At 30.6% G+C, this 21906-nt stretch overlaps 2 protein-coding genes across 2 annotated transcripts; one reads left to right on the top strand and one right to left on the bottom strand.

Annotated features, from left to right (window-relative positions):
* Positions 1-8202: 8202 nt before the first annotated feature.
* LOC111028338 (retinal dehydrogenase 1-like) lies at positions 8203-13378 on the top strand. Its single transcript, XM_022306952.1, has 11 exons — positions 8203-8427; positions 8900-9004; positions 9578-9845; positions 10750-10940; positions 11018-11131; positions 11199-11301; positions 11381-11565; positions 11841-12005; positions 12155-12312; positions 13113-13187; positions 13253-13378. The coding sequence occupies exons 1-11, from the start codon at positions 8392-8394 to the stop codon at positions 13308-13310; spliced, it is 1458 nt and encodes a 485-aa protein (XP_022162644.1). The 5' UTR covers positions 8203-8391; the 3' UTR covers positions 13311-13378.
* A 2041-nt stretch (positions 13379-15419) lies between these two features.
* LOC111028339 lies at positions 15420-19021 on the bottom strand. The gene is made up of 2 exons (XM_022306953.1): positions 17908-19021; positions 15420-15554 (listed from the first exon to the last, which is right to left on the bottom strand). The coding sequence occupies exons 1-2, from the start codon at positions 18289-18291 to the stop codon at positions 15435-15437; spliced, it is 504 nt and encodes a 167-aa protein (XP_022162645.1). The 5' UTR covers positions 18292-19021; the 3' UTR covers positions 15420-15434.
* Between the last annotated feature and the right edge of the window lie 2885 nt (positions 19022-21906).

Genomic DNA, 21906 nt, shown 5'->3' with positions numbered 1-21906 from the left:
TACTGATTAATTACACTGGTAAAATAAAATATTTGTGTTTCAAATGTTTACACATGATCCGTCTATCATTTGATAACACATAATACTCAATATCTCTTTGTGATATTTTGTGACTTATGTCGTTTCTTAAATAGGTGGTTCATTTATAAGTGTGACGATAAAAGTAATGTTGTTCACTTTAGACTAATTTCTAAATTGTTTATTGTCCTAAAACTATTTGAAACCATTATGACTAAAAAATTACCGTCTTATTATATTTGTCCTAATAAACATGATGCTGGTTTTGACCTAAAAAATCTATTTTCACGAATTAACTCACTTATACTGACTTAATTTTTCTTTATTAAAAGCGGGTTTTAAATTTATACAGTTTATACAGATTTCATTAGATGATACCACTAAAATGTATTACCAGTAAATATTAATAAATGCAATGCTATCCCTTTTACTAAAAAAAACCTAGTTTAATATTTTGATTAATCAAGTGGATTCAATTAGAGATTTGGGTATTCTTTTTTCATAAGAATACTAGAGAATTTCAAAATGCTCCATTGCTCTCTTATTGGGTATAACTTAGAATTAGGTTCATTGATACATCAAAATTTGGCTGATAAACGAGTTGACAGTATTTACTATTTAGTAAAAAATCGTTGAGTCAATTCAAATAAATGTATTATATTATTTTCAACTCATGCTATTATATAAAATATAGAATTATATTAGGTATGTTGAATAATAAAATGTATGAAAATTAAATATATAATTACATAACATAAATTATATACATATATAAAATGAAAAGCTGTTTGTTAGTCTAGCTAAAACTAAAAAATGGCTTGACCGATGTGTCTAATTGTTTTGTTGTTCGTAATTGTCAGGAAAATGTCTGTATGAAAGACTTTTTTAAGAAAATCCACAAGAAATGTAGAAAATCTGGAAGACAAAAATACAACAGTGGCATCTTCTAATCTGTCCAGCAAAAAAGTAAACTAAATAATAACATTTTTTGTTTATTATAACTTATAAGGTTGCTATTGACTACAAAAAATAAAATAGTCATTATGATTGAATATAATATTGTAGTCCTGTATTTTATACTTGGTCAAAACTATATAACTTAGTAAAAATGGTATTCCTAATCAGGGCCGTCCCGAAGGGGTGTTGTAGGGGGTGTCCCCTCCCCCAAAGCGTACAATATGTACATATCAGTTGGCACATTGATACATTTAGTATTTGAGTTGGCACTTGGAAAATTATAAATTTTTTTTACAGTTTTTAAATAATTTTGTAAGTTCTACAAAGTACAAATATGTGATAATAATATATTGTGATTTATGATAATATAAAAGAATATAAAAAAACTTTCCGATTGCCAACTATCCAACACAAATGCTTAAATAATATTTAAGTACCTAACATTTAACAATGTACATATTATATAATATTATAAGTTATGACAGTTTACAAATTACAAATTTGCCTATACATTCGTATAAACTTTGAATTGGGTAGGTATCTTTAATAATACTGTTATGATAACTGATGAGAAACTGTTGTGCGCTGACGACTGTAATATTTCTATTTATAAAGTAATGCTAGACATCACCTAGACATCGACTAAGTTATAACTGATAAGATTCTAAAATTGTTTCACTTATATAGTATTTGCTTATATTATAAAGTCAGTACTGACAATATTTACTATTTAATTAATATTGCTATTGAATGTATGGTTATCTTGAATTTTTGTCATTATTCATTCTAATCATTCCATTATAGTATAATCAATAAGCAACAGTGTTATACATTTTGTTATTGTCTTATTGAAAATATTTTATTCTAATATACTAGTCAAGATGTAATGAAAAAATATATATTAAAGATAGTAGTATTCCAACCAACCGCCCCCCTTCCCCATACACACACACAGTATCAGGTTAATGACCTTAGTTGTTGAAGCCTTAATCCAATAAAAAAAAAGATAGTAAAATAGAAAACACACTTAATATTTAATACTAGGTATGTAATATGATGTAAAGTATGTCTGCTGATTACTATGTAGGTAGGTAGGAGATAGTTTCCGAGCGATGCGAGGACATTTTTTTTGAGTTGGCGTCTCACCTCTCTAATTATTTCGTTCAGGACATCCCTAGCTGTTCCTAACGCTAATTTTTCGTCCCGGGAACTTAAACAGTAGACAGCATAAACACCTTGGCACTCAGGGTGTTAAGTAATAACTAATAAGTATTCTTAATTACGTGCTCGCATCGTCTAACCATAAACACTCGTCATAAATGGCTATAATTTAATATAATCGAACGTATCCTGACTGTCTCACTGACTGATCAACGTAGAGCCTAAACAATTATAGCTTGGGGCTTTCAATTTTCACGATACCTCCGTCTCACCATGTAAGTGAGCACAGTGCCCTAAGAAAGCATTTAAAGTGGTGCACAAGTAGGTGAACCTATTTTGAGATTCAAATTGGCCGATGAATTTTTTTTAAGTTTCGAATACTATTAGGTACACCAAATATTAAACGAATTGAACAAATGTTAGAATCATATAGAGTTGGCATTTTTAACGGGCGACGAAGTGAACAGGATCAGCTACTACTTAATATTTTTTTCTGCAGTGTAGGAACACTGTTCATAAGCACCTTTTTTAACTATATACGAACTAACATACATCATTTTTAAATTCTACTAGCTGTCCCGTCACGGCATTGCCCGTGTATTATATAGCTATATAAAAACCCCCTTTTTACCCCCTTAGAGGTCTAATTTTGAAAAATCCTTTGAAAAAATAATGATAATAATATTTATAAATGATTCTAATGATTCTATACACATGTTATTATTTAAAAATGATTCAATAGTTATAATTATAATTTGTTTAGTTAACATGTTTATCGCATATCGATAAATAAAGTATTTTTTTTTTTTGATAACTCAATTTATATAATTGAGCTTTTCGGTGTTTACCATGCGACTCTTGACTTAATAAAAATATTATGTTAGTTTGTAGTTTAAAATGTCGGCAAGTATTCCTACATCATAAATTTAGCGGTTGCAGCCATTGCTACGTACGATCGTCAGTAGACAAATAAGCAATAACTATCGTAGTTTCGTGTTGAAACAAAGATCTTTATTATATCTCTTCTAGCTGGTCCTAGACTCTATATAAGACTCGCATGTGATAATGTGAGTATTGTGAGTAGTATATTATCAGATAGGCTATCAATCCACACTCTGCAGTGGATTGTGGACCTCGCTAGGTGCACACTCTACATGAATAATATGTTGAATTTTAATTTTATTAACTATTTTGAATGAATACATGCCAATGAGCGGCCGTAACTCAGCCGACAGCCACATTTTAATGATTAATTATGCCATATGGTCAATTTTATAAGCTAAAGCTTACTGCAGCTTTTTCAATTCGAAAAAACATTACGGAACTCAAAAAATAAATCATCAAAAAATTTTTTATAGCAAAATTTTTATTCGTAACAACCTTCTAGCAATATAAAGAACAATCAAAAAAAAATTGAGCCAAATCAGCCTGACCGTTATCAATTGGAATTGTCATACATTTTTATATATATTTTTTTTCTTATATATATATATACCTAAGAACTTATGCACATCTCACATGTAAAAATTAACGTATGTAATTTTTTACCTGCTACTTTCATGTAGGAACTTATGATTCCTGATTCCCCATAATAACGTACTATTATAGTAATAATACCTACGGTCCAATGCGCAGGAGAACCCCCCCCTGATTGCGCTGATGATGTGGCGCTCAGTACCTATATAGTCAATTAATAGGTATCCAACAATAATATAATAACTATTACCTATGCAAAATAATATTAATATAGCCATTACTTATCCAAAGTACCTATTCTAAAAAACTAAAGCCACGGTGCACAAGAAATGTAACTTTCAAAAAAATTACATTTATATTTTAGTAAATGTATAAACTAATATAATATTCTAAAAATATAAAATGGTATTACCTACTTTATTACTATTCATCTTTTAGTATCAAACATTAACAAAAACAGGTTATTTAGATAGATGAAATCTTACCTTTTATCTTCTTCAGTAAGTACCTACCTCGGGCATCACAAATAAATTGTTAAAGAAATTAAATAAATATTACATGTTTATGAAAACACCTAAAATGTAAATTTTAGGTTCTAAATAACTGTAGATATATAGGTACCAATCAATTAGTTTTACAACAATGGGTTGTTTTTTAAATTAAATTTTATTGGGTAGTAGGTACCTAGTACCTACCTATCATCTATTTCAGTTGAAGGATTACATCGAATGGTTTAAGTAGGTAGATATCTAGTAGCTAGATAGGACACTACTCAAAGACTATCGATCTAAAAAAATATACTTGCTTCGAACATATATAATTCTAAATGACTCATAATTTAAATAAACGTACGAGTAATACTGCAATAGTGACACTGAAAATAATTAAATTAATGTTAAAAAACTGATCGAATAATGGTATGGTATTTAATTTCTATGTAGTAGGTACCTACCTATATTACATTATCTTCTTAAAGAATAATAAAAATAAAATAAAAATATATTATATTATGGTTCTATATTATGTCGACATTCGACACTAGAATATCAAGAAAATTAATACTTTGTACCTAGATAGTTAGATGGATGACCGGATGGGTACTGATTGAGTAGTTATTTTCCTTAATTAATGCACCTTCCTTGCCACATTGGTAATTAAAATTTGTTAAAAAGTCTAGCTCAACAATTATAATACATTAAAATATTAACACGAAAATAAATTAAAACAACAAGTTACTACAAGCATAATATTAGCGTATACTGCATTGCTCTATACAGATTATAGTAATCAGTAATCACCAAATTGACTTATTGTTTTTGGTTTTAAACAGGAAAATATCTATGTATTTATTTTTAATAAAGTGCATCAATATGAACCTAGGAAAAAACAAATAAATAATGTTTAAAATTAATTGCATAATATTATGTATGTGTAATGTGTTTATAATATTATATCAGTTTAATAGCTAAAAATTGAATAACTTTGTATATTAGTACAGTACTAGAGTAAATATATCAGTTAGTTATAGTTAAGGTGCTTATTAAACATGCTGATTAAAACTGTGAAGTTGATAATTTATAATTATTTAAGTTTAATCAAGTCCTTACTAGTTACGATCTTCTTAATCGCTGCCGCCTCCAATTAAAAACGGGGAAAACTCGAAATGGGTATTCGGCATAGGCCATAGACATAAGCGCAAATTGACTAAATTTTTTGGGGGGACTTAAGCTCCCCTCCCCATAGGCTATAATATAAGTTAAATTATAGTACTAATTACTAGATTTTTAACTCGGGGGATTTGACCGAAATTTGGGGGACAAGGTCCCCCCAAGCCCCCTCCCCCTATTTGTGCCAATGGCCATAGACCTTAACCTACCAGACAATAATTGTGTAAAACAACAACATTGCCAGCAGCGTAACAACATCTCGCAGTGATGTAGTTTGTCTTGACAAAAATTTACAATAATCTATACATCTATATAATATCTTACCCTTAGATTATATACTAAGATCTAAGATCTTAGTATCTTACCCTATTACAAGTATACCAAAGGGTAGTGCGAGTAATCTAGTAGTCAAAAAGCGCTCTCTTTTATGTTGTTACGCTTTCCATACACTCTTTGCTTGTCTAGTGACTAGTAGTAATATAAGCATAGGCGTGCGCACAGGGTGTGGCCTGTGATTATTTGGACGACTTTTATTCATTCTGGGGCTTTGTTAAATATCTTTATAAGCTACAAAATATTTATTTTTCCACACGAATGTTTAACCCACGAGAAATGAGGATGAAGTATGAACAAATTTAGATAACCAGTTAAATAAAACAACCACCAATTAGTAATTATAATCACTGCTGTTTAATGTTCAAGTTCGATCGTACTAAGTAGTGAATAGTGATAAAATTAATTTTTATTCCAACGCGTGTATTTCTACTTTTACTTATAAAAGCTACCTATACATTTCTATTATTAAAAATGTTGTTGAAGTGAAACATCTTTAGGCACGGTAGCGAAGTCGGGTTCATTGGCTCAGCTGTTGCGATCAAAAAAAGCCTAAAAGGCATTGCTTACTCGACATTATTAGGTTTCTGTATGGTAATAAATATTAATCAATTTGACTTATATTTGTATAATAATACTAAATAAATTGAAAATTGAAATTGAAATTTTATTTTTTTATTTTTACAATTTAAACTTAATATTTGACCGTGATGGCCGATGGGTGATAACCTTTTTTTCATTCTCCCTGTAAGGAAGTTTTACTTCATTCGAGATTACTATTACAATTCTTGTTTTATTTTTAGTTGAGTGATGTAATGATTTTATTCAATATTCTAATATAGGTGTGTTCTAATTTATTATTAAAAAAATATCCATAAAAATATAAAAAAATATACGTATTTATTTTTAATAATCTATAGTCTATTCCACGAGAGAATAATCAGTCCGCCGACCAATTCTCGGCAGTGCTGCGCATCTCCCACCAACTTCCCGGTGATGGGATATTTGTTGAAATAGATAAAAATGTTTTTGTGAAACATAAGTAGGTATACAAGAATAGATATTAACACTATTAACCTGCAATATGAGTTTTTATGAAATTATATTTTGCATTTAATTTTTTCTAATTTTTTTTTTTGATTAGGGGTGTTAGCTTAGATTTTTTAAGGCTCATTTAAAGTGGCCCAATTTCTTCATGGCACATCTCAAACCAAATTGTTGCTCGTGTCTACGAGTATGAGGTCTAGGTCTATACTATATGTCTATATGGTATTTGGGTCCCGAGATATTTAATGCCTATGGAGAACACGTAATAATATTTCATAACACTCGAATTGCGTTTTCAGTCGCAATATGGGTGCTGCCGTCATAAAATGATTATATTTATTATTTATTGTAATATATTATTTACCTAGGTACTTAATTTATATTTCACTTCGGAGTTAAGCCACACGCCGCACAACAATGGCGCAATGCAAAAACACAAAATAAATATTTTAAGAGGTAATATGCTTTATTCTACAGGCATTGCTTCTTTTTTTAGTGGGAGGGGGTGTCATAATTTTGTTTTATTTTTAACTGTTTTTCCAATAAACTGATATACAAACATTTTTAGCTGGCAAAAAAGAATATTTCAAGGTTAAAGAATATCTTGTGCAAAAAACATATTTTAGGAATATATTGTTATATTGGATTTTAATTTTGAATAGTTTATAAAAATCTAATGGCTTATAAAAAAAAGCAAAAATATTTTCATTAAGATACACAGATACATAGAGTAATAGAATATACTATTATATAGTTCATTTTATACATATGTGTTATAATATCATATTTATGATCGAGTGTAGATATTCGATTAAATACAACGGGGCCCAACTACTGAACTTTCTGAACTACTTACGCCATTTTTGGAAATTGGAACCCAACTCTGTGTTATCCACTAATCCCTAATAAATTAGCGTCGCGTTAATTAGTCAACCTATGTAAAATATAAACATGTCAAAAAGTATGATAGGTACCTACTTCAGGGCCGTATTACCGCTTAGGCTGTGTATTAGGGTGTATTAGGGTGGCAAATTTTTTTTTGGTGTAACCCAAAAACTACGTTGAGATATTAGTAAAGTATCAATACCTCTGTAAATTAGGCGGTACATTTATTTTTATTTCAGCCTATAGGCGGCAAAAACCTTAATCCGGCCCTGACCTACTTGTTATAGTTGTTATGACGCTCCGAAAAATTAAAAATAAATAATACTTTGTAATATATTTTATTAGCTGAATGTATTATACAATTACTTTCAATTGTAACTAAGATCTATATTATCTAAACAACTACCTATTCAACATATAGTTCCTACCCGGCTACCCATGACCCACCGAGCATCATAAACGGATTACGGATTTATAAGAACTTCGTGTCTTCGTGTTTACAAAATAGGTGGAGAAATGAAATATGATATTATGGTCGTTGTTGACGATGTTATAGTACTTAATTGGTGCTTATTTATATTATAACGTATAAGATATCCCGCCCACTTTTTATGAAGATTGATAATATTATGCATTTATATATCACCTACCCATAGTATATATACCTAGGTGCGTACAGCAACTTGTTCATACTTTGTACGGTGTTTTTACTGTCCGCTTTTCCGTAGTTTATAGTACCTACTCGCATAATATTAGCGTAACATTCTGCAATAAGTTAATTCAGTTGAAATACCTATAAGACTTTGTCTTGTTTTAGGTTCATTTCATCAAATTAATAAGTATAAATATGGCAAATCCAAATATGAAAATTCAATATAATCAGGTACAACTATTTATTACTTGTAATCTATACTTACATATTTTTCAATTTTATGTTTAGTTGGAATAACAATTTGTTTTTATTTATCTTTTATCAAAAAATTTTGACTTATTGGTTAATTCTAAATTATAACAATCATTATAAAGGTATCAAATTATGAAAAATACCCACTGGGAATTTTTACTTCCCAAAATACCAACCAGATCTAATTTAATACCAGAAACCAGTAAACCACCCTCCATGTTGAAAATCAAAGCATTTTTCTGTTCCAAAAGCCGAAGACAGAAACAAAAATTTAATAAAAAGATACAACATTATAAAATCAATACATCCATCCTTCTGTTCAAAATCTAAAAAAGTTTTTTTTTAATATTCTTTTAACCAGTATACTTTACATTATAATTATATACCCATGTGACATTTGTACTTCACAAATAAGACATAACTGTATTTGAGTATTTCTCTATTGTTTTAGATATTTATCAACAACAGTTTCGTAAACTCAGTAAGTGGGAAAATGTTTCCTACTATCAATCCTGCTAATAAAAAGACAATCGCCAATGTTGCTGAAGGAGATAAAGTAAGATATATATTGCATTAAATCAGTGTAATAAACATTTGTCAAACAAAATCTAATTTAATATGAATAGAATTTACTATTTAGTATTATTAATTTGTCAATATTTAACAGTACCAACAGTGTGTTAAATTATGTCTAAAATATGATTGTCTGATTATTTAAAATCTTTAAAGAACATAAATTGCAGTCATATTAGTACCCATTTCTTATTATTACAATTAAAGATAGTGTACTATATTACTATCTGTGCTTTTTACTAATAATTAATAATATAATGACATTTTTTTTTGAAAATAACAGAACTACTTATTGAATGGGACTAGATCATAATACACTTGTTGTTTATAATGTACCTATGTATTATGTTATGTACTTATATAAAAATAACCATACAAGTATCATTTAATTAGTCTTTACATAGTCATTTACCAGTCTATTATAAAACAATAAACACAAAAATATTTTTTTGATTCTGTATAAATTAATTTGAATTTTATATTTATGCTTAAAACTTAAGTATATGAATGAATTAAACAAAAGTAAAAAAATATTGATAACCCTGTTTTACAATAGGAAGATGTTGATTTGGCTGTTAATGCAGCAAGGGCTGCATTTCAACCAAATTCTGAATGGCGTACAATGAACGCATCTGATCGAGGCAAATTGATCTATAAGTTCTCAGAATTGATAGAAAAAAACAAAATTCATTTGGCAAATTTAGAATCATTAGATAATGGTAAACCGTATAATAGTTCTTTATCAGACGTACAGTTGGCTGTTTCAGTTCTTCAATATTATGCTGGATTTGCTGATAAAATTCATGGAAAAACTATACCATCGGGTAGGTAGTTATTTATACAAATATATGAAGCAAGGCTAATTTATTTACATTTAGCTCCTTTAGCTTAAAAATTAGAGTGAATTTACTTCTTATACAAAATTAAATGTAAGATAATAATTTTTATCTAGGGCATCTCATGGGCTTTTTATTATATTTTAATTTTAAAGTGAGTTATGATTATTTTAAGATTTACAGTCAATTTATAATTTTAATATACTCATAACTTGCTTTAAAATAAAAATAAAATAAAAAGCCCATGAAATGCTCTAGATAATAATCTTACCTTTAATTTTTATTAGAGATTAATTCACTCAAAATTTGATATGTTAGGCCAGCGTTTCCCAAAGTGTGTTCCGCGGAACCTTAGGGTTCCGTGGGACAATGTCAAGGGTTCCGTTAGATGTATGAGATTATTGAGAAAATTATGTTTATTTAATGTTTGTTGTTCAAAAAATGTTTGATTGAAAATTTTTTTTTTAACTAAGTTTAATAATGAAAAGTCATTAACAGTATCATTAAAATATTATTTGGACTTGAGAGTTTAAGGAATTGATTTTCCTTTTTTAATTTACAAAAATTGTAGTTGAGTTGGATTAGACATTAGGGTTCCGCGAAACACAAACAATTTTTTAAGGGTGCCGTGGTCGTAAAAGTTTGGGAACCGCTGTGTTAGGCACTTGTAAGACGGAGACAACACATAACGGGTACAACGACCTCTTAACATTGTTTGGCTATTACATTGTAGAATTTTAAATCTATGTGTTTTGTTACACAATGCAAAAGATTACATGCAAAATATATAATTCTATTATATGTAACATAGTAATATAACTAATTTATTAAGAATAAAAATGTTCGCTTGTACTTATATTAGTTATTATTTGTTAAAATATTACCTTTATAGATGGACCATATTTTACTTTTACCAAAGTTCAACCTGTTGGAGTAGTTGGGTCAATTATACCATGGAACTATCCAATTGTTTTAACTTTAATAAAATTGGCACCAGCACTTGCTACTGGTTGTACTGTTGTGTTAAAACCAGCTGAACAAACTCCTCTTACTGCTCTATACATAGCTGCATTATCAAAAGAGGTAAAATTTTAAATATATACATAAATACATTATTACAATATTCAACACAGGCAATTTGAAATATTTGAACCTTTTAGACTGGATTTCCCGATGGAGTCATTAACGTTGTACCTGGGTATGGTCCAACTGCAGGTAAAGCTATAGCTAGCCATCCAGATGTAAACAAAGTGACCTTTACTGGATCGACAGAAGTAAGTATCAATCATTGAATAACTGTTTTCATTATTTGAATTTAATATATTTTTGTATACAATTAAGGTTGGAAAATTAATTATGGAAGAAGCTGCAAAGTCTAATTTAAAACGTGTATCATTAGAATTAGGCGGGAAAAGTCCTCTTGTAATATTTGATGATTTTGATGGTAAATATTTTGAAAATAGTTTTGTGAATTTTTAATTTGTGACTGCAAATTTGCTATATTATATAATTATTATACTCAGTTGACGAAGCTGTTAAAATTGCTCATGATTCGGTATTTGTCAACATGGGTCAAAATTGTTGTGCTGCTTCTAGAGCATTTGTCCAAGAAAACATTTATGATGAATTTGTCAAAAAAGCAGCAAAATTGGCATCTGATAAGAAAGTTGGAGACCAATTTGATGCTGATACACAAATATGGCCTTTAGTAAGATTTTAAATTAATAGTAACTACATATAAAATATTTGATGTATACTCTGTCCAGCGAGAGAACGCGCCGGTTGCGCATCCCTCCGCGTCACCACGCCAATAAAACCGATTCACCTATGGTAGGGTGACACGTGGGGGGACGAGATTTGGTCGGTGCGCGGACAGAGTATAGGTATATTTATTATACATACTATTTGTCAAACTTAAATTACCTACTTCAATAAATCATGTACAATTATACCAAATATTGTTTTACTTATTTACATTTTTAGGTGAGTGAAGAACAATACAACAGAGTCTTGAGTTATATAGAAACTGGTAAAAAAGAAGGTGCCAAATTAGAAGCCGGTGGATCTAAAGTGGGTGATACTGGTTATTATGTGTACCCTACTGTATTCTCTAACGTTACTGACAACATGAAAATTGCTAGAGAAGAAGTAAATATACAATTTTATATTCTAATTTTAACAAATTTTTTTAGAATAGATGTTATTAATTAGTGTACCAGGTATAATTTTATAATACTAAGTAGGTACATCTTATAAAAAGGATAATGTGTTAGTAACATTTGCATTTATTTATTCAGATATTTGGACCAGTTCAGCAGATTATTAAATTCAAAACTTTGGATGAAGTGATAAAACGTGCAAACAACACTGAATATGGATTAGCTTCTGGAATATTAACTAAAAATATGAATACTGCCATGAAGTTTATGGACAATATTAATGCTGGTTCCGTTTGGTAATTATTTGATAGTAAATATAAATAAAGTGGTTTTGATTCTTAGCTGTTTCACAATCTAGAGTGTTATAGGTGTAAATATGGCTCAAAATCTGGGGACTAGAAATATAAGTTAATTATTATTGACATAATTTACTATACTTAAGAGGTTTAATTATAAAAAATATTAAGAGGGCTTCAGGTGTTTTTGATGCTCCCCCCCCTATTTATGCTTATAATTGATAGTATACTCGATCACCATCTTACGGTAAACTCATTTATTAGTAAAAGATTTTTAAAAAGACACTAATAAAAAATACCCATTTAACTTTAAAATGTATGTTGTTTACACATCATATATTTCTGGCCTGTAAAAATAATGTAAGTAATTTTTACAAGGGTATTTTGTATGGTCATAAATTATAATATTTTAACATTCTCATTACCTACCAAGAATCAATATTAATAGAGTCCAAGTCTCATAATGAGTTAACTGAACCTGGTATATCTATTTGTATTTTTCGAACACAGTAGTAAATATTTGTAAAAGGCAAGCTTTTTGGGTTTTGAAAAACTTACATTTTTAATCATAATGCATATTGCGTATTACAAAAAAATATCTGTCGACCCTTTGATTTTAACACTATGTAAAGTAGGTATAGGTAGATTTTAGCTATAGTCTACTAATATTTTACATGGTGTACATTGCTATCATTTAATTAGTGTTGACACTTATTATTTATTGCATTGGCAATTTTACATTATTAATATTAAACTATAAAATAAAATTGAAGTTTTTAAGTGTTCATAAAAATTTGCAGGATCAACAGTTACCTAGTCTTTTCAGCACAAATCACATTTGGAGGATTTAAACAATCTGGACTTGGCAGAGAATTGTAAGAATTTTAAATGCTACATATTTTTACATGACTAATATTAAATATCATTGTTGTGTTCACAGAGGAGAAGATGGTTTAAAAGATTACTTGGAAATAAAAAGTGTCTCAATCAGACAATAAGTTCCATACAATTTAATAAGCAAATAAAAAATATGTATACATCAATAAAAAATTTAAATATTCCTTTATTTTGCTATTCACAACAAATGTTTTTTTTTCATAAAGCTAACAAAACCATTGAATTTTTTTAAAATGTATTTATTTTATTGTTTAAAAGATTAAGACTCAGTATCAATAAATATTACCTATATTATAAGATAATAAAACAAAAATATATTTACATCCTATAATATTTATAATTAACAGCTTTGTATTTATTTATTTTTTAACTTATATTCCATTTGTATCTTATCTGTGCTCACGGGAATTCCTCGAAATTATATTATCTATGTCTAGACTTGAAATACAACAAAATAAATTTAAATTTAAAAAAAAATGTTGTGAAGATATGATGAAATACATTTTATTTTATTACTACTCCTAAATTAAATAAATTAAAGTTTATAATATACTAAATATATTAATATTTGATATGTGTATGATTATCAAAAATCATAATATATTAGAGCCAAATTTACAGTGTGTACATAGAAATGGGGTTTTCACTGAATGACAGATAGTCATAGACCTTATATATTATAAGGTCTATGCAGATAGTACTGAAATACCCAATTTCAGATAAGCTTCAAATTTTTAACACTTTCGACACGTGCATGTGCGATACAACTTTTTTTTGAAAAAAAATGAAAATGTAAACACCGTTTTTTTTCACACATTCGGATTGAGTTTTTTTTCTAAACAATTTTTGCAAAAAATTTTTTTCTAATTTACTAAATTGGCATATGAAATTTAACGATGCAATTTAATATTTACGAGTTATTTGTTTTTGACGAAATTTAACTTAAATTCAACTTATTGTTACTTAAGGGGATGAACAGATTTTAAATAGTTCGAAATAGGCAATTTTCAAATTGCTTGCATGCGTAGTATGAGTAATCTTTATCAATTTCTTACTAAAATTTCAAGTTATTAATTACCCAGCCCCAACGAAAAATTATTTATCGGCAATAATTGATAAAAAACATAAAAATTCAATTAATTTCCCAGGGCTATAAATAACTCAAAAATAGTCGAAATATTTTCAAAATTGTCATCAAAAAACTTAATCGTTTTCGCTGTAAACTGGTTTTACGTCTAAAATTCATGTTTTCCTTGATTTATTTTGGCTTTTCCTCATGATTTTTGAAAATTTTACTTTTTATCCACAAACTACAAAGTACTAACTTTTCTTTGAAACGGTGCACGTGCTTTGAGTGGCACCGTTGCGTAATAATGAAAAACTTCTCTTTTATTTCAGTAGAAAGTATGCGTGTTTAATATATTTACAGTATATGGGGAGGGGTCCGAAAGCCAGCCGGTTATCGAATCCCCGTACAATAGTATGAATGTTTTACACAATGTTACAGACAATTTATGGGGTGAGGCGAAGAGGTTTGAACATGTCAGGCCCGCTTATGAAAGTGGCGTCCGCTCTATGGGCCTCGTCCGGTTAGCGTGGCCGTAACAGGCGCGCTTGGGGGGGGGGGTCTATATAATTGTGGTTGTCCTGAAAAGGACAATTTTCGGTAGTTCCCGCGGTTATCCGACGGTATTAGCCGTCGGCCGGGATAGGTTCGGCTGGGATGTCGATCGTTAACGCCGGTGTTCGCACGGTCTTGAGACGATATTACGGCGTTGCCTGTAAATTCGCTTTGACGCTGATTGTTAGCACTTCGAGGACGTTCGTCAGGTGTCTATGAGTAAGACAGTGCCTGATAGCCGATTAGCCCTGAGCGGTGCTAAACAAAATACACGCCGTTGGTCGTATGGGATAGGCAACCCATTATCCGTTGCCAATGGAATCGGCGTGGTCGGCGGTCTTGTTGTCGTTCGCAGTTGGTGTTGCAAGAGCGCTTCATAGCCGGCTTCAGCGACAGGCGCTATTCGCAGATCGCCGTTGAGGGAGCGCTTGATAGCTCGTGTCTGCTGCAGGCGCTTCGTAGATCGTCTTTTGGTCGTCTGATTCGGCCGGTGTTGTTTCAGGTTCTTCAGGTCTCGTTCTTGCTGGAGATGTTGATGGTTTGAAGGTTTGAATTGAAGTGTCATACATTAGGGTCTAGGGAACGCACCGGTATTCATCCCCGTTCACCGACGTATTCCGGTTTCTGATTGGCTGCCGGCTCTTTGGTTAGGCAATCCCAACTGCTCTCGTTCTGATGGTCGCTTGGTTGAAACGATGTCAATTTCCATCGTTACTAAATGACACTATTTTAAACATATTTGAAAAAAAGTGTAATAGGTTAATACAATTAAGTTAAAAATGGCAATTATATTTTATTCATTTTTCCTTTTTTGTGAGTATTCTAATTAGTAGGTATAATAATGAGAATTTTTAATTATTTTAATGAGTTATTAAATATAAAAAAAGTGTTGGGGGTATGGGGGCAAAGCCCCCACGGGTTTGTTTGCTACCAACTATTTGAGCCCCCCTCAATACTTCAAAGGATCTCCGCCTATGGTTAAATGTGACTTTTATGAGTTTGTTTTGTTAAATCTGACCGTATTTTCATTCTTTTATGTGAATGAAAAAGGAAAGTAGCAGATAATTGAACTAACCGAAGGAGAAATTCAGCATTTTTATCATTTTATTAAAATATTAATTATTTATCATAGAGTTGTATCATAGAATAGAATTGTATAATAAATATTGTATCATAGTATAGAGTATATTCTGAGTTTAGAACGGCTTGCTTCTTAATTATTAGAACATATTAATATTGACTTTACAAGTTATTTATAACCCTGCGGGTGGTGGCCTTCATATGCACGAGTACAATACCTACTTATCCAAAATATAATAATTCAGTTAAGGTGGCCACACACGGTCCGGTCGGCTTGTTAGTTATGCCAGCACAGGCCGCCGGAGACCGGTCGTCCGGACTGACGTCAGCGCTCCCATACGTTCCGGCGAATCTGTCCGGCCACGGCAAGTTTTTTATTATATTTATTTTATATTGTAGAGACATGGCTACCAACGGAGACGCGCTTGCTGTTTTAGGGTTGTTGATAGCCATGAAAAATATTAAAATTAAAAAATGTAAACGTAGACTGTGGTGTAAAAATTGGTTACAAAAAAGAAACGAATATTCTCACATTAATCTGTTAACTGAATTCAAGTTGTTTCCGAAAGACTGGCATAATTACTTGCGAATGGACGAAGAAACGTACTTCCAACTTCTTTCATTGGTGACACCATTCATTAGAAAAAAAGATACAGTTATGAGGAAATCAATCTCCCCACACGAAAGGTTAGTGTAGGGATCCCAAATAATGGCACCACATTCAATAATTGGCCGGAAAAACGAACAGTATAGAACTTTCAATGACGAAGTTAGGTTAAGGTCCTTTGACAATTTCATTATTATACCCAACATTCTCAGAGCTTTGCAACAAGCCATTTCTATGTGAAGGCCAGGGTCAAGGTTACTGGAGAGTTTGAACCCAAGATCCGTCGTAAATCCATCACAGCGAGAAATTATTGAATCCTGAATATGGTAGGAGAACTTTAACGGAGAGCGGTTTCTAGTAAACGTCATGACTTTACATTTACCTAGATTCAGTGACAAACCTAATTTAACAAAAAGAGCAACAAATCTACCTAAATCACTTTTTAGTTAAAGACTGTCTTCAATGCAGTTTATTTGCATAAAAAGCTTGATGTCGTCCGTGAAACATAAAACTTGACAATGATCTCAGACTGTTGATGAAGATAGAAAAAAGCAAAGGGGACAGATGTCCACCTTGGGGAACACCAGAGGGGGCAAAGAGCACGTTCGATTAAACGTTGGGTAGCTTAACCCATTGATATCTGTTAACTAGGTAGGATTTAAGCCAAGACAAAAGCGGCTCACCAGTGCCACAATCTTTTAGGATTTTCACTAAGACAGCATGGTTCACGGTATCAAAGGCTTTATTAAAATCCGTGTAAACAACGTCTACCTGTGAATGATGTTGGAAAGCGTTGAAAACATAATTATGAAAAATTAGGCTGTTAGTGATAGTAGAACAACCAGGACGGAAACCATGTTGCTCTTCCATAATAATATTATTGAAAGATTTAGATCTAAGAATATCCTTTTGGGCCAATGACTCAAACATTTTGGCAATATGTGATAAAATTGAGATGGGCCTATAGTTGGAGACATCAGTTGGGCATCCGGACTTCAGAATTGGCGTAATTGATCACAGTTTAAGAATGTGTGGAAAGATGCCTTCATCAAGTGATCGTCTAAGAAGGATCCACAGGGAATAAGATATAACGGGTTTTAGCTTGAAAAGAAATACACCAGGTAGGCCATCTGGACCGACAGATTTGTTATAATGTAGTTCAGATAATTTTTGGAAGACATCATCTACGCTTAAAGAGACGTTGTTTGGCAGATCAAAAGAGTAAATGTCTGGATTTTGAAAGTCACATGGAATCACCTCGGAAGAATAAACTGAGAAAAAATTGGAAGAAAACATATTGGAGATCTATCCCCCCCCGTAATTACACCCCTGTCAACTATCAAGTAAATATTGAATTTAACTTAGTTCATTTTATTTCAATTAAACTTACTTCAGAGACACTATTCTCGTCATCACTTTCAATATTTGAACGCGAATTACGTGGTGTGTCTTGGTCGTCAAGAAAACTTAATATATTGAAGTACCATAATTTCGGCTGGTAGACATCGTCTGCTCCTGATCCTGTCCTAGTTGATTCCTTTACTTTTTTCAACTCTTTCCGGTAGCTGCTTCTCAAGTTATTTATTTTTTTTACTACCACTGACTTCGTCGCAGAAGAGTCAATTTCTTTTAGATTTTCAACTAAAAGTTTGTGGGCAGCGTCCCTTTTGCATTTATCATGGTATTCTCTAGATTTTATTTTCCACAAACAATGTTCGCTTCGATAAATATTAATAAAATCTTCAATACACTGAGATTCTTTCTCTCGAGACATTTTTTTAATGACAAAACTTCACAAAAGTGTAGAGCAGTGCAATATGCAGTGTAGTATAAACACGTGGACTTTGAAATAAAATTAAACCGTCTGGCAATTTGGCCGGACGGCCGGAACCACAGATATATATAGAATAAATGTATTCTATATATCTGTGGCCGGAACCCATACACGTTTCGATACGCCTGCGCAGTCCCGCAGTCGGCTGGATGGACGAACACGAACGAGTTTTCATATATTCTCCGGCGGCCTACACAGATATAACTGTTCAGGCCATAGACATAATATTATGTCTATGGTTCAGGCGACCGGGACCCACAAACGCGTTTCCGGCGGCCTGTGCAGGCATAACTGACAGGCCGACCGGACCGTGTGTGGCTACTTTTACAATCAGTGGTAATTCGAATACCAAGTCATACGCATACGGCCGTATAAATATCATATGATATTATTTAATAGTCACAACAATTCTACACTATTTATAATCTATGATACAAATTTGTATATAGACAGCTCCCTATTAAATTCATAGAATGATAATAGCAATGCTATTATTTTAATAATTAATGAGAACGTCTCAAGGTTGTAATCAAATATACGTTTCCAGATTTAAAAGAAAAAATGTTTACATCGTACTTCTATTTACTCTGAATTAATAGTAATAATATTAATACAGTAGGGTCTCGATAATCCGAACGAAATTGGGGAAAGTGATCGTTCGGATGAGCGATTTGTTCGGATTACNTATACCTACGTGCGAGGCAATTTTGTCGGACGAATTTTCTTAACGCTCGAGCGTGGTTTTTACCCGTGGTACGATGAATGTACCGGCTGCGGTATACGCGTAGACAAGTTTCGTCGAATGCTATTTAAATATAATTGTTTAGGAGAAGCGTTTAATCATAATAATATGTTATATCACACTAATTATTGTAGTGACGTGTTGGACTACGCGATGCAGTCGAATAATAATATAATATTGAGTCATGTCTGCAGCAGTTTTGAAGAGTGTTAATCTTCATTGGGTACTTACCAATACGACTGTTGTAAGTCTGTCGAGTAGGTATCGAAACGAATAGTTCATTGTCTATAACTCGACTGTACGGCACGACAAAACAATATGATAACATTATACCCGCAGACACTGTGCGCATATTATATTCATGATTTTTCGGTATACACTTTTTTTTTTTTTTGGAACTATCAGGAAAAAATATAATTTTGATCGTTATTTTACTGCTGTGTATGTATATATATATAGGTACTACACCGTGTTGGCATATTGCCTAGTGAAAAAATCGTGAAATTACTTTTGCGTACAATTTGCAAAGTCATTGCAACTCCAACAGTTTGTATACATACACCTATATAATAATATGTGTTTTGTTATACAGACTGCAGCTTGTAATAGTAGTTCGTTAAAATCTTATTATATCGCGAGTGTACCTGTGGCTTCATTGTATATTACATTTTGTACCGGAATTAAAACGAGTAGGCGATTAACGGGCATAGGTTTCATTATTTAGTGTTCCTTGACTTAATACGCGTTTATAGGTTGTAGAATATGGATAAAGCTTTAGAATGACTCAAGGCCGACTTATTTAGCCATGTCTACACTCAGAAAAATACTTACCAATATCAATGAAAAATGTATATAAAACTAAAGAAAAACGGGTATGATTTGGAGCCTATGATATTGAGTCTTAGAAATATAGCATAATATATTTTATATTAAAGCTAAACAAATTGTGTTGAATCAATGTTTTATTTCATTAATTGTAAATCAATAATCCATAAATTTAATTACTCTGGGATTAAACTGATGGAAATGTATATGCATTAATTTAAAGATAAAAAGTTATAACTGTATTTAATTTAAAGAAAACTTTCTTGAAATTGATTTCTCAACAAAATAAGAACAAGGAAACTCATGCATTGATTTTATGTTACAGTTTCTTATTTTTAAAGATTATTGGGATTAAATCAATTTGTTTTATATATAAACAAATAATGAACTGTAAGCATGGTTTTTATGCTATTTTTCCTTATTTTAAAAAAATTCTTGATTTTAAAACAAATTACTTTTTTTTCATAAAAACTATGATTTCTTCTTTGAAAATTATAATAAAAAAATACATTATAGTAAAAGTTAAGTTTTTATTGTTTTAAAGTAAATTATTACATAATACAATTTATAAACAATGTATTGTTACTAAAACAAAATGCTTAATGTAAGTTCTAAAGTTACGTATAGGATTATAGATAAATAAAATAAAAATATAGATACATTGTTTAAAAATTATTGTTTTTATACAAAGTAATGTTTTAAACGTATTACAGTGTCTTTATTATTAAGATAATATAAATGAACTGGAGGACCCATGAAATCTGTAATACTTTTTAAAACATATAGTCCAGTATCAACACTGGAGACAACATAGCTAACAAAATGTTTATTATAAGAGAGTACATTTAAAGTATTACATAAAAACAATACTTTTTCATCAAGACATATAATTTTTTTTAATTTATATACTAATGTTGTATTGTTAAATAAAGCTGTAAGTATATGATTGATTTTATACACTGTGTTGTTGTATACAATTTGGTCATAACAAAGAGCTTGATCAAGTGCAGTCAAATCATTAGGTGAAAACAAAATTTTAATTTTTTCAAAATATTCGCATGAACCAAGTGGAGAGCCTAAATTTGTCGAGATACAAGAACTGTTGCTTAAATTTAAAATATAATCAGAAAAATTAATGGAATATTTTATACCTAACGAAATAGGAATATGAACTCTTGAAGTTATGTTTTTGGTGTATGTTTTAAGTTGTCTATGCTTAGACTCAAATCTATAACTCCATAAATATTTTAAGGGCCCTGACTTTTTTATTATATTACAATAGTGGATAATTAAATGATGTTTTGGCTTTAATGAATCTTGAAACAACTCAGTATATTTATTATTATGATATGTGATATGTTTTTCTAAATTTAAAATAATTTGATTATTGAATTTTGGTAACAACAGTAAATCAATCATCTCAATAAAATTAACAAAAAACAACCAAATTTGATTATTCTCAGGGACTAAGTCTCCTATTAGAAGTGGAAAAAAATGAATAAATGTCTGCATTTCCCTTGAAGACATTTTGAATTTTAATGTATTTTTTTTAATTTGCTTTATAGAAGGGGACATGTTTCCAATTTCAGTGTCACCATAATTAAATCCTTGTTTTCTACTATTTAATGTTTCCAAACTAAAAAACCCCAAATTAATTAAATTACATATGATATGGTTCATATCGTATACACAAATTCCCTCATAAATATCATGCATTATATCCACTGCATAGTTATTAACAACATGGAAGGAATATACTTTATTAAATATAGATTCTTCATATATACCAGTAATTTGACAATTATTAGTCTTAACATGTTCATCATAATTTTGTTTGTTACGGAGTAAGTTGATATTTTCACTGGCAAGTACTTGAGTACTTTTTTTGTCAGAAATACAAAAACGACAGAAATAATTTGATGAAAATGACCTTGCAAATCCCAAAACACTATTTACTCCAAGATTATCCCCAACAACTAGACCTAACA

The sequence above is a fragment of the Myzus persicae genome, unplaced genomic scaffold, assembly GCF_001856785.1.
Source record: "Myzus persicae strain clone G006 unplaced genomic scaffold, MPER_G0061.0, whole genome shotgun sequence".
In the NCBI taxonomy this organism is placed as follows: domain Eukaryota; kingdom Metazoa; phylum Arthropoda; class Insecta; order Hemiptera; family Aphididae; genus Myzus; species Myzus persicae.
The sequence above is the reverse complement of the archived record's forward strand: the minus strand, read 5'-3'. Positions and strand labels throughout refer to the sequence as shown.